Source organism: Leptopilina heterotoma, unplaced genomic scaffold, assembly GCF_015476425.1.
Source record: "Leptopilina heterotoma isolate Lh14 unplaced genomic scaffold, ASM1547642v1 Lhet_461, whole genome shotgun sequence".
NCBI classification, from domain to species: domain Eukaryota; kingdom Metazoa; phylum Arthropoda; class Insecta; order Hymenoptera; family Figitidae; genus Leptopilina; species Leptopilina heterotoma.
The window spans coordinates 48,119-62,832 of NW_025111093.1; the positions used below are offsets into that span (position 1 = coordinate 48,119).

Sequence of the window (14,714 nt, forward strand, 5' to 3'; positions counted from 1 at the left end):
AAATGTAACTAATAAAATAAAGGTAATAATAATAAAATAAAGGTAATAATAATAAAATAAAGGTTATTATTGTAAATTATTGAAAATATGTAACTGAAAATATTGAATGTGATTGATTTTTAAAAAATTATATTAAAAGAAATGACTAAAATTATATTTTTGACAATATTTTAAAATAATTTTTGAAAAATAATAGTTTTTCTTATTATATATCATTAAAAATGTTTCAAAATAATTTAAATAAAATTTTTTTGAAAATTTTGAATTCACTAAAAGAATTTTTGGAAAATATTAAAAAATAATCTAGATTCACGAAAATTTTGAATAAAAAATGGAAAACACGTGATTTATACAAAATTTTAATTCAAATCTCACTGAATTTTAATTTTTTTTTTTTAATCTAATTGAATTTTAAAAAATTATGATACAAATTTTTGAACGTATTTAATTAAGAATTAGTTTTCAAAAATATTTTAATTTAATTATTTTGAAAATTTTAATATAATTCGCTTGAATTAAAAATATTAAAATTCTTAAAAATAATTTTTTTTGAAAAATTTTATTATTTATAAAAATTATTTAATTATAGCGAAGAATTTTATTAAAATTTCTAAAAGTAATTGAATATATCTATGAAGAATTTTATTAAAAGTACTTAAAAATAAAATTAACTTCTTTTCAGGAATTTAATTCAAATTGTATTCGAAATAATTGAATATTCTTATAAAGAATTTTCTTAAATAATTGAATTATATTTCTGAAATGAATATTTTGACAATTTTAAAAACTATATTTAAGTTTTTATAAAGAATTTTATTGAAATCTTTTTGAAAATTATTGACATCTCCATAATTTAACAGAAATTTTAAAATATTAAATTGTTTAGAAAATATAATTATTTTTCGAAAATAATATTTCAACAGTTTGTAAAACTAATTTCCTTTTTTTTATTTTAAATCTCCATTTGAAGATTTTTGATTAAAATTTTTGCAAGAATCGAATTATTTTCAAAACTTTTTAACCAAGATTCTCAAAAAATTGTTTTTTCAAAATTTTAATGAAATACTTTAATAAAATCAATTGTTTTTAGTCAAATGTTACAAAATTTCAATTATTCAAATACTTTTTAATTACATACTTCAAAAATATTAATATCTTAAAAAAATTATTCAAAAATAAATTTCCACACTATATAAAAATCGAAAGTTTAAAAAAGATTTGTATAATTAATACAGTTGATTCTTAATTCTATATGAACTTTTTATTTCTCATGAAAATATCTCTTTTTATGTTTTACTTAAATAAAATAATAAATAATTTATGGCTTGTCTCGTCATGTTTTTAAATAAATAAATAAATTTATATTTTATTTAAGTAAAATATTAAATAATTTATACTTTCTTTCAATATAAAATATTAATAAATAATTTAATTAAATAAAATATAAAGAAGAGACATTTTCTCTGAGATTAATTAAAATTCAGATATATCTCAAAAAAAGATGTTTGTCCCAGATTCTCTCTGTATTGTATATATAAGAAAAGTTTAAAAACCAAATGCCAAGATAGAAAGACTATCGGAAACATAGAAAATACCTTTTTTTTAAATGTTTTTTTTTTAAATTTGAACACGTTTACTTTAAGTTCGACCTATCTTGGACGACTTATATTGATCTCTTTTAACTTTTTTTTCAATCGTATCGTGAAACGAGACACGGTAACGACAGTCTTCGATTGGTTTTTCAGGCGGCAGCGAAGGAAGGAACGTCTCAACCTGAAGAGAAGACGGTGGAGAGAGAAAATATGGGAAAAGGCGATAAGAGAGGTATCGTACAGCGTAGCGACGGTAAGTGCAACTTTCCTTATCCTACGCTTTTCAAACTGTCCCTATATACACACACACTCACACATACTATTACCACAATCACATACGTAATTTAAAAGCAGAACATTTTTTTATAAATCAAAGAAAACTTAGGTATTTCTGGGTACCAAAAAATCTTAACTATTTTTTTTCATTGTCTTTATGAATGTAAGGTAATGGAAAATTTATAAAAAGTTACAATTAGGAAAAATTGATTACATTTATTATCGTTTACCTGCGTTGGTACTCGTTCAGATTCAGTAGTACAGGATATTTTCAGTCCGACAAGTGGTAAAAGTGGGTTTTATCAAGACAGAACGTTTCTAAGGTCTTGTATTCTTTTAGGGTTAAGTAGTAAAGATCAATTTCAGTCGGACCTGGCGTAAATTAGTAGTATTTAGTATTTTCAGTAGTACTAGTAGTAAAAATCAGTTTTAGTCAGCCTTTTTTTAATTTTTCGTAATTTTATTCTTCGCTTCTATTTATTTCGTATTATTTCAAAATTTAGTTCCAGTAGCAAAAAAGAATTTAAGTCAAACGTATTGTCAATTCTTAAAAAAATATGATATCAGTACTAATAACGGTCAATTTTAGTCAGAAAGTATGAATAATATTTAGAGACTTTTGCATTTGCCCTGGGAAAAAAAATGTAGAAGTAATTATTTCTGTCGAAAAGTTTTGCCATAAAAACAAATTTGTTGTTTTTCTAGTTTTTTGTACCATATTTCTCAAATTCAGGTCACTAGATGTTATTTCGAGATGCAAGTAGACATACAGCAAGAGATGAAAAATAAAATTATTTTCTTTAAAAAAAATTGAAGATAAAATTTTTAAGTATCTAGTTTTGATTTTCGTAATAGTTTTATGTCGACTAAATTTTTGATTTTTTTTTATATCGACTTATTTATAATAATTTCTGAAAAAATTATTTGACAATTTTCAAATTCATTTGTTTACAATATTTAATTTTACGAAATTTCAATTATTCGTAAATTCTTCAATTAAATATATATCAGAAAATAAAAACTTCAAATAATTTTTAAAAAAATACGCAATTAAACTTTTTCAAAAAAAATTTCTTCCACAAAATTGTTAGTTAAAAATATGAAAAATTCAGATTTTCAAAGATTTTAATTTAAAACGTTTTCAAATTCAATTATTTAAGAATTTACGTTATGCTTTTAATATTCAATTATAATTTAAAATTTTAACTGAAATCAATTTTTAAATCAATTTTTATGAGAAAATTCTACTAGAATTCAATTATTTAAATACAAAAACCAATTTATTGAATTTAATATAAATAAATTTTTATATAATTGGATTCTTTTGGCGAATTTTAATAAAATTTTTAAGAATAATTACATTTTTCGAGAAATTTGATTAAAATTGTATTAAAAATAATTTGAAATTCTGCAATAGAGTTTTATTATATATGAAAATAATTGAATTAATTGCGAAGAATTTTATAAAAAGTTGTTAATTAGAATTAATTTTTTTCAAAAAAATTTATGCAAATTTTATTTTTAATAATTGAATTCTTTTGGAAAATTTTATTAAAATAATAGATATACAAATTATTGAATAAAGAAAATTTTTTGAAAATAATTGAAATTTTGCAATAAATTTTATTAAAATTTTTAAAAATAATTGAATTTAATTACTTTTGAAAATAATTGAATTCTTGTGATGAATATTGTTATTTATGTGAAAATAATTGAATTTTACAATGAATTTTATAAAAATTCCTGAATACATTTTTTTTTATTTTTTGGAAAATAGTTGAATTGTTGAAATTTTGAAATAGTTGAAATGTTACACTGCAAAATGTTTTGTAATGACACCTTTATTTTCCATTTTTATTGTTGCTTTTCTTTTTTCTGAATTTATAAACGGCAATATATATTTAAATTGATATTGCAAATTTTACCTTCTGTTTATTTGTATTGCAATTTTTGAAAAATATCAACGCTAAACAAGAGTTTGAAATGCTTGCAAAGTACTCGCAATTCCATTCAGCTACCCATTGAACAGACTTTAATCAATTCTGGAATAATTACGTTGCTAGTGAACAATGTGAAAAATCTTGGGTATGTTCACCTTGCTGTTCTAATTAGAAATTAGATTGTTTAATATAAACTGAAAACGTTTCTATTTGAATATTTCGAATCATTTTTAAAACATTTTTTAAAATTATTTTTTCAAAATTATTTTTTTCGACAAATAATGAATTTACAAAGTTGTTAGCAAATGAATAAATAAAGGAGTAATCAGACAAGTGAACATGTTTGCCAACTGTTGGCAAATGAAATTTTCATGATTGATATTACCAGCTATTAAAGTAGAAGAACCATGTCGGAGCGCCTGTTGCTTTTTGGCACCGATCACTTTATCTACTTACAAACATGTGTCCGGCTGAAAGCTGCTTTCAAGTGTTTGTCAACTTTTCTTTTTGCAGACAATTCACTTTGTAGTAATTTTTCATTTTTCATTTTTCATATTTCTTATCGTCTTGCGACAAAAGTGCGATTTTTATGGGACGAAAGTGTTTCTGAAGTAAGTTTTCCATAAGATCATGACCTCAAGGCAAGTCCATTTTCTCATGTGTGTGGATGATAAAGTTTAGAAGTTTAGAAGTGCAAAAGGATGCTTTCTAATGCCTGAAGGAAGAAATCTGACGGAGATATACAGTCATATGTTTCGCTATGCTTTTCAAAGAGGAGAGGACAATTCCGCTTTTCCTCATACAAAAGAGACTCACTCGCTTTTCGTGGTCTCGTGGAAACATCGACACAAAAGCATCCATATAAACATTCACAAATACCGCTCTGCCTGATGCACTTGTTCAACGGGAGCAAACGGCAAACGGCAAACGGCAAACGCGAGTGCAAGGTGCAAGTTATCGCGGTGCGTTTTCAACAGCATTTTCCCCATTGTAAAATACCGCATATTGTTCCACTTACCACCAGCTGTCGACTCCAGATTATTTTTAGAATTATAGATATTTTAACTACCAAACCACAAATTTATGACAAAATATACTTTTCTATTTTAATTAAATCTATACCTACCCATTTTGAAAAAACCGTGACTTTTATAATAATTAAAAACAAGCTGCTCTTATTATTTATTCGTTCTGCTAAGTACTTTTTATTCCCAACATATATGCAACATTGAATAAATAATAACGCTATTCATTGTCACTTATTAAATTCAGCAATTATGTATTTACTATTGCTCATATGTTGGGAATGAAAATTTTATTTTCAGCGTCTGACGAAGATGAATTTTTCACGGTACACTTCATGCTATTGTTTTTTTTTTTAAACTCCGTTTTTGAATTAGGTCATGTTCATGTATGGATCACTGATCACAGATACCCATAAATTTGACTTGTGACTCGTTATCTCATCATTGATGTCGTTTTTTCAATTACCTGACCAGCTGCACCTTATATTTTTACAATATTATAATCCACATCATCGTCGACATCATCCTATTCATTTTTCCATAATACTTTAAACATGATCTCATAATTTTGATTCCATCATTTCTTATTTACTTCCATAATTTCCGGTTTTATTATGAATCATAATTTATGAAACACCGGATTTAATGAAAACGAATTCTGAATATTGAAAAAAATTCTACACTATTTTTTCATTTTTGAAGCGGAAGGAAATGAATTATTTTTAATTACGCAAGGGGTAGTTGGAAACTTCTGAACTAGTTGAATAATACATATTACCTTAAAAGCAATCAGTTTCTGTTAGGATGAATATGTGCTATTAGGAAAAATAATGGTTTTATTTACAAGTAAAAGGGATTCTGCATTTTCTTCGAAGAGAGACCCTTTTGAAAGTGTAAATTTGATATTTACGGGTACAATTGCACGTCGATTGACGAAGAAATTCTCACTCGAGATTCTATCTATGCGGCATCGTTAAAGCCTCAATTGCTTCGCCAAAAACAGACAAGTATGGCAATTGAATTCTATTCAACAGTGGGAATTAAAATTTCTTCCAAGTCTAAACAAATTTCAGTGTGTGGTAAAAAATAAATCTAACACAAGAATTTTTTACTTTCTCTAAATTTGAATTAGTAAAAATGTTCAGTTTTTGCATTTGGATTAGTTATAATCTAAATAATTATAATTTTTATTCAGCCACTAATTTAAATTATAAAAATCTTTTACCAATTTACAAAGTTTCATAAAAAATTCCAACTTTTAACTAATTTAAGACTTCTTTAAAAAATAAAAAAAATGTACAATTATTCAACTCTATACTTTTTATTTAATGGAGCATTTCTTTCGCATTTCTTCAGAACTGGAAATTACTATTAGTAGTTTCAAGGCAATTAAAAGGTAATTGAGCTGATTCGACGCCTTATTAACTTCCTTTTTATAGTAGCACGTTTTCAAGTTCCTGGACTTTTAAGGGTACATTGATTTTGCTTCTTTTTACAAGCAGAAGCACTTGGTCGCCTTCCTTCGCTGAAAGTGTTTTTCATCACCTTTGATCATAAAGGATGTGAATTTAAAGCTAGACACTCTCACTGCTTTCGAATAAGCTTACTCCCAATGAAAATCTTTTCAATGTTCAGCAAACTACTTTTATTAAAATATTCTAAAGACGCATTCATAAATATTTATTACATTTATATATTACAGTTTCTTTTTTAATGTAAATGTTTACCTAACATATCGCGACAGGAAAAAAAAAACAATATGTTAAATATTTTCATACCTTACGGGACAATAAATAAATTTCCAAATAAAATAAAAATATTTGTCAAAGACAAAATTAATTTCATTTTTTTTTCTAATTGAAAATTAGAAGCCTGTTGATATTTGAGTCGTAAAATAATTACACAAATTTAATTAACTGACAACTGTTTGAGTCAAATGTTTTAGAAAAATAGACATTAGTGTTTATTCTATTTATTACTAATAGTAAAAATATTTTTTTATTTTGCTTTTAGAAATTTCAGAGAGAGAGAGAGAGAGAGAAAAATTTATAGAAGTTTAATGTTTAAAAAATAAATTAGCTCATTATTTTAATAAATATTATTATTCATTAAATATATTATAATAGAAATCGATATTCTATTTACATTCGTTGTGTGATTTTGGACAAGCCAAACTTGACGTGAATTTTGTTCGATGATAGAACACAAAGTTGACGAAGCAATTAATCAATGAAAGAATAGTTAAAAATTATATTCAATTCGTTAATAATTTAATGTTTAATTAATAATTTTAAAAAATGGTATTAATTTAAAAATTAGTTAATTGATCAACAGTTATGTAATTATAACTAGTCGACTGATCAATCAAATAATTACACAATTAATATTAAAAGGGAAATACATGATTAATGCGTGTTTGAGTAGAAACTTCAATTAATAATCAATTAATTAGTATTGTAGAATTTCGCTACTTCCTTTCTCGCAGCTTCGATAATAGTTGGATTACAGTGATTATGATCCCAATTAATTCCCGGACATCCCAAAGTCTCGAAGCAACTAGCCGCCTGACCACTTCTTGGACAACAATGAATCACTGCCCAAATACAAGGTCCTGGCCCTTTCACTGGCGGTCTTCGAGTCGCTGGCGCTGGAAATCGAGCAGCTTGAATTCCTCTGTGATTCGGATTAATTCCCTGCAATACAATTTTTATTCAAACAATAAAACTATTCCAAACAGAAATACTCTTTGAAAAGCATCAGAAAAGAATCAGAAAAAAAATTTGCATACACAAAAATTAAGTTGAAACTGCGGAGAGCGGAGAGCGGAGAGAATGAATAAAGTTAATAATTGAAAAAATGATTGACTGATGAAATGATGAATGGAAGAGAAAGGGGGAATGAAAGACAAGAGGAAATGAAAAGCTTGGAATATCATTATTAGCTATCTTGACAATCAGCGCTAATAATAGTACTCAGTGGTTGGATTTAACATGTCCTATCAGTCATTCCAATCAAATAGTGCCAAGAGGTTTCGAGATATTCGATTCGGTACGCTACTGCTCTCACCGGAAAATCGATTTCGCTACCAAAGCCGCCTCTCGAGAACAGCACTGGAGAAGAGGAGTTGGTGCCGGATCCTCCCGGACGAATTATTATCGTCGCACTCACAGGTAGAGAGTTCAGACTCTCCTCTTCCTGTCGTCTACGATACTCGTCCATGCTCCTCACACTATCCTGTCTCCTTCTTAATTCCTGATACCTTTTTTCAAATCAAACAAAAGCAACAAGTTCAATTGTCATTAACATCACTCACTGTCCTTAAAGTCTAGGCATATCCTCTTTAATTGTTTCATTTTAAGAAACAACCGGATACAATCATTATACTTTATTATTGAGTCATTCAACTCTCCTTACATTGTATTTCCTGACACTTACATAAAAAATTACCTTATAGTAAAATTTATTAACAACAACAATTCAAATCAACTATTCTTATTTTTTTTAAACATATTCAGGCTTCGCACTCATCTACTAAAACCTACTATTTTATTTTCACGTTATGCTACTATTTGGGTCCTTTTTTTAGATTTCAGCCGCTAAAAGCAATACTATTTCTGTTTTTAATGTTAGAATTTTAGAAATCTGTTAGATTGGAAGACAAAAGATGATAAAATTATTAGTGTATTAGAAGAAATTAAGTTTGTCTAAGGATATCAAATTGAGACAAAAAGCAAATCAAAAATGTTGCGAAGCCACGTTTTTGATTCGTTTTTTGTCTCAATTTGATATCCTTAGACGAACTGGGAATTTACTATTTACTACTTTTTTTATGTTATGATACTATTTGGGTCCATTTTTTAGATTTCAGCCACTAAAAGCTACTATTTCTGGTTTTTTTTTTAAATTTCCACAACTTTAAAAATTCGCTAATACTAGAAATTAAAACACTATTCTCAATAATTATAATCAAATGCTTTAAAACGATTCAATTATTTTCAAAAAATATTCGAAATTTAATTATTTTCATGAAATTTCACAAAAGAATTCAATTATTTTTTAAAAAAATTGACCAAATTTATCCAAAATTCAATTATTTTTATAAATAATAAAATTTCCACAGGAATTCAATTAAAACAATAAATTAAAATAGCATTTGCAAAAAAAAATTTCAAAAAAATCAATTATTTAACAAAATTTTTATACAATTCTTCACAATAATTCAATTACATTCCCTAATAACATTTTTCATTGAAATTCAATTTTTTAAAAAAAATTTTGTTAAAATTCTAAGAAAGAATTCAATTATTTTCATAAATAATAAAACTCATCGAAGAATTTTAATTTTCCACAAGAATTCAATTATTTAAAATACAATTTTCATAATATTTATTATATTTCGAAAAAATTAATTATTTAAAACAATGTTTATAAAATTCCTATGAAGAATTCAATTATGTCGATAAGTAACAGAATTATTCCTAGAAAATCAATTATTTTGAGGCATTTTAATAAAATTTTCAGGAAAAATTCAATTATTTTCAAAAATAACAAAATTTTTCAGAGAAATTCAATTATTTTCAAAAATAAGAAAATTTAATTTAATTTTATTAAAAAATAATAAAAATTTTAACGAGAAATAAATTATTTAAAAAAATTTGAATAACATTCTTCACAAGTATTCCATTATTGTCATAAATAATAAAATTTTTCAAGAGAATTCAATCATTTAAAAAAAATTTGAAGAAAATTCTACCCAAGAATTCAATTATTTTCATCAATAATATAATGATTCTCAGGAATTTAATTATTTTTGAAAATTTTAATAAAATTTTTAGTAAATATTCAATTATTTTCATAAATAATAAAATTCATCGCAGGATTTCAATTATTTTTAATACAATTTTATACAGAAATTGTTCAAAAAATGGAATTATTCTTAGAAATTTAATATTTTAATATTTTTTTTAAATTCTTTGGAAGAATTCAATTATTTACAAAAATATTAAAATTTTTCGCAGGAATTCAATTATTTTCAAATATTTTAATTCGAAATACTTCGAAAGAAATCAATTAATTTAAATACAATATTAATTATGTTTTTTTTAAATAATTCAATAATTTTTTTAGATGTTAATAAAATTCTTTGCAAAATTAAATTATTTTCATAAATAACAATATTCATCACAAGAATTCAATTATTTTAAAAAATTCTAATAAAATAGTTCGCGAGAATTCAATTATTTTTTAAAAAATTGAATAAAATAACACAAAGGCATTAAATTATTGTTAAAAATTTTAGTAGAATTCTTTGTAAAATTTAATTATTTTTAAAAACTTTTGGTAATTCAATGTTTTTCAATGTCTACTATCTTCATATTTCGAAACAGAATTCAATTATTAAAAAAAAATTTTGTAAAAATGTTCACAAGAATTTATAATTCAATTATTTTCATAAATAATAAAAATTTCCCAGGAAATCAATTTTTTAAATTAGAATTTGCATAGAATTAATCGAAAGAAATCAATTATTTAAAAAATTTTATAAAATTCTTCGCAAGAATTAAATTATTTTTCGATAGCTATTTTTTTTTAGTTTGAAAGACACTTTTTGTTACTTTTTTAAAATTAATTATCGAGTGCGAAGTCTGAACATTTAAAAATTTCTAAATTCAATTTTGTTTTTTTATTGCAAACTTTGTTTACAGACCAATCAATCTTAATCCGAATTTCCGTTCTCAATCTGAAACAAGGATTGAGGTAGTTTGAAATTCAGTTTTGCAGTGAAATAATGGGAATCATTGTTCACCTTTTGATAAAACTAGGAATTGATTCAGAAAATAATTTCCTATTGAAATAGTGATGGAAAAATAAAGCTGATTAAGTAAATACTAAATACAGTTTTTACCTGCTATCATGTTCTCTGTTCTGCCTTTCCACATCATTCCTTCTTCTTTCCTCTTCTAATCTCTGACGATCTCGTTCATACTCAGGATTTATTCTCTGTGGCTGATATCCCTTATTATTTAAATCCGGTGGTGGTTGATAACCTTTGTTATTTAAATCAGGTGGTGGTTGATAACCCTTTTGGTTTAAATCTGGCGGTGAAGGAGGCGGTTGATAACCTTTATTATTCAAATCAGGTGGTGGTTGGTATCCTTTGTTATTAAAAGTAGGAGGAGGAGGTGGTTGATAACCTTTGTTATTTGCATCGGGAGGTGGATATTGATAGCCCTTCTCGTTAGACGGGGGAAATTGGTAGGGTCTAATCCAAGGAGGTCGTCGTTCTGCCTGAGATCTCCTGTTCGCCTCGTGCATCCACTCTTGCCTCATTCTCTCGCCTTGACTTCTCATTTTCTCGTGCCACAATCTTTCCTCTTCGTACCGCTGTGACTTTCTTCTCCTATCTTCCTCCTCCAATCTCCTCTCCTCTTGCTCTATTCTTCTTCTGTCGGCCCTTCTCCTTTCTTCCTCCTTTCTCTCTCGTTCTCTTCTCATTTCTTCCATTTCGTCTCTCTGTCCCATGTCATTAGGCGGAGATGGTCCGTGATTTCTTCTGTTCTCCGGATGTTTCATTCCATTTGCACTAAATGGCCGAGTTGATTCCTTGGGTCTTTTCTGCTCCATCCAAATGGGCTCTCTATCTCTCCCTTGATGCCTGCTATCATAAAAGTGTCTGCTTCTTGGTGGATCTTGATTTTGTCTTCTTAATTCAAAAGGTCCTCTGGAATCGTCTGATGGTCTTTCGACGCCAAGAACAATGGGTGTGTTCGTTGATATGTAGGTTCGTAACTTTTTCTCGTTTTCTTGTTGATGCCTTCTATCGGGTCGCATCAGATTGGATGGTGATAGGTTTTCGTTTTGATTTCTCCGTCTTTCGGCTTCTTCTCTGTGTCTTTGTTCCTCGTATCGTCTTCTTTCATCTTGTCTTCTAGGCGATTGGTGTCTATTCCTTTCATCCTGTCTTCTATCTTCTTGGGGTCTTCTTCTCTGCTCCTGCGCTCTTCTCTGTTCTTCCAATCTTCTATTTTCATCAGACCTCCTTCTAGCGTCCAAATTTCTCCTTTCTTCTTCAGAAGAAGAATTGACTCTTCTTCTGTTCTCATTCTGTCCTTTTTCATTACTCGGCCAATTTCTTCTGTGAGAAGTCGTTCTTCGAAACTCTTCTTCCATTCTCCGCCTTTCGTCATGTCTTCGTCTATCTTCATCTCCTCGATCATTTTCCCCTCCCCTAAAAGTTTCATTCCTTTCTCTTCGATTTGCTTCTGGAACATGATGATTATGATGCTGACTTCTCCTCCTCTCTTCCTCTTGTCTGTATCGCAAGTAATCAGATCTACGTCTCTCGTCTTCCCTTCTTCTTTCCTCGTCCCTCTTTCTCTGATCCTCTCGTCGTCGCTCCTCTTCTTCTCTTTGTAATTCCTTCTCCCTTCTTCTATCTTCGTTTTCATAGGGCATAACTCCCTCATCTTCACCATATCCCCACATTTCCTCTCTATTGAGATCTCGTTTTCTTCTCAAAGGAGCTGTTAATTTAGAAATTGATAAAAGTTTACGAGCGTGGGTATCGTCCTTTGAATCTTTATATCCCTGAGCCATTATATCCCAATCTGCATCGAGAAAAGCTGAAGCCAAATCTCCACGAACCGGTAACTTTTCTTTCTTATCATATTCTTCGTACAGATGAACGGGAATGTCACCTCTGTGAGGAGGTGGGTTCTGTAGTTCCTGCTCCAACTTTTTCAGCTTTATGAGCTCATCCCTCTCCTCATAAAATACACCTTGAGGATCTTCATCTTCATCTGATTCATAGACGAGCTGTACATTCACGATATTTTCTGGATAGTGAGAAGGCGCTTCATCGTGACTCGAATCTTTCTTACTTGCAGATGAAAATCTCTTGTCTCGCAGACTAGCTTCCACACCTTCACATCCAACCTGCAACTCTGGTACTCCACCTATTCCAAAAGATTCATTCTCCGAATGATCTTCCAACTTATTCGTAAAACGTAGTTCCGGTGTCAAAATTCCGGATTCAATTCTCGTTTTCAAGTTTCTTAGAAATGGTATCTGAGATATTATTTGAGATTGATTTTCTTTCATTATATTTTTCTTTGGTTCGTATAAACTTTTGTTAAAGCTAGATTTACGTTTTTCATTTACATTTTTTTCGTTATTTTCATTATTCTCTTGTTCCTCATTTTCCCTCAGTTTATTTGAAGCATCCTCTTCCTTTTTCTTGGAAAGATTTCCATCAAAGAGTGAGCCCTCCTCGAAAAGGTCTAATTTATAGACCTCGATGGACCCGGGCCCTTCATCTTGAAATGAATCATAATCATCCGAGTAATCTTCCTCAGAGACAGATTTCTTCTTTTGTTGTTGTTGTTGTTGTTGTTGAGCAATAAGTAGATCCTTCTGACGAGTAAATTCTTTTCTATTGAAACTTTTTTTGGAATTTCGCGCGGCGACATCTTTAAATTGAATTTCATCTTGGATACCATCTTTAATGGAAAGATTCAAGTCAACTTGTTCTGGACCAATCCCGTAAGACCTATCCTGAGATCCTGAAAGAGTTTACATAATTGAACGACACTCCCAGTCGTTTCGCATCTTAGCTTAGAAAATACAAGAGATACAAGTAAGTGCATCGAACCCAACGCGAGTCTGCGAAATCTTTAACCAAGATCTTAAAAACTTTCTCGTTTGCAGAATTATAAAACAAGAAAAGGGACACCCCGACTCATAATGAAAGATAATAGAAAGATGCTAATGAACTTTGTTTTTTGAAATTTTAATTACCTTTTTTAGTTTTTTTTGAATTTTAGTGAAAAGATAAGGAAATAATAAGAAAGGTACTTGTTGAAACTTTCAAAGAATCTCCCTCTTTAAAAACTAGAAGTTGTTGTTATGCTATTTTTGAACGGACATTTAATTTTTGTATCTCATTTTTATTAATGGTTAAATAATTACATTACTTAATTGCACCAAGAAAATAATTGTTAATACAGCTTCTGTGTTAACTGTGTTAAAAAGGTTAATAGTACCTCGAAGAAAAGTCCCTCGAGGTGGTTTTAAATTTGACATCTCGATCGGTTGGCGCACGTTGGATGTTTGATTGTGTTTCGAAGTAAGAAGATCCTTTGGATCCTGCAACTTGGAGTTTGCATGGCCCTGAGTTTCTTGGGTAACTTCATGATGCTTGGGGGATTGTTGGGGGGAGTATTGATCGAGGGAGGGATGGGAGGGGTAAAGGGTGGCAGAAAATACCCCAACTGCGCCTGCTAACCAGACTGTGGCCAGAGCCACTGTCACCCCTGGCTGCATCCTCCTGCAATCAAACGGATGTTTGCCATTATTTTTTAAACGGAACAACACTCTGCCTCACACCCACATTTATACTCCCCGAAACTGAACGCCTATGCCTGAAAACGTTTTCCTTTCTCTGCCAATTTTATGCTACCAAAAAAAAATAAAGGAAGTGCTACATTCTTTAACCATGAATGAATACTTTAATATTTTTCCCGCTCAAACTATTTCGTTGGATGAATTAAAATGGAATAATGATTTAGAAAATAGAATTTACAAATAAGTTTGTACTTATTTGTAAAATAACAGGAAACAAAAGAGTCCTATTAAGTGAACCCAAATTATTAACTAATTGCCGTTAACAACATTTCATCAGTACTTGTAATTAATTGACTCTTTAAATACTCAGACCAAAGTTTTGATTAACATTCCATTAGTTTATGTCCGAGTAATATGTCATGCATGAATCAATCAATATTTTAAATATTAAACACCGAATTTCTTTTAATCAGTCTGAAATAAAAATGTTGATTAAATATTTATAGCTTCCAAAACTTTTCAAAGGGTATTATAATCTA

The 14,714-nt window shown here is 28.4% G+C and overlaps 1 protein-coding gene across 1 annotated transcript; it reads right to left on the reverse strand.

Annotated features, from left to right (window-relative positions):
• Nucleotides 1–6,916: 6,916 nt before the first annotated feature.
• On the reverse strand, nt 6,917–14,183 carry LOC122507331 (trichohyalin-like). The gene is made up of 4 exons (XM_043619993.1): nt 13,875–14,183; nt 10,739–13,394; nt 7,900–8,092; nt 6,917–7,526 (listed from the first exon to the last, which is right to left on the reverse strand). The coding sequence occupies exons 1-4, from the start codon at nt 14,152–14,154 to the stop codon at nt 7,278–7,280; spliced, it is 3,378 nt and encodes a 1,125-aa protein (XP_043475928.1). The 5' UTR covers nt 14,155–14,183; the 3' UTR covers nt 6,917–7,277.
• Between the last annotated feature and the right edge of the window lie 531 nt (nt 14,184–14,714).

Coding starts and splice junctions, on each gene's coding strand:
- LOC122507331 (XM_043619993.1), bottom strand. CDS start 14,154: ATGCAGCCAGGGGTGACAGTGGCTCTGGCCACAGTCTGGTTAGCAGGC. Junction 13,395..13,874: donor TCGAGGGACTTTTCTTCGAG/GTACTATTAACC, acceptor AAACTCTTTCAG/GATCTCAGGATAGGTCTTAC. Junction 7,527..7,899: donor GTAGCGAAATCGATTTTCCG/GTGAGAGCAGTA, acceptor ATTGTATTGCAG/GGAATTAATCCGAATCACAG.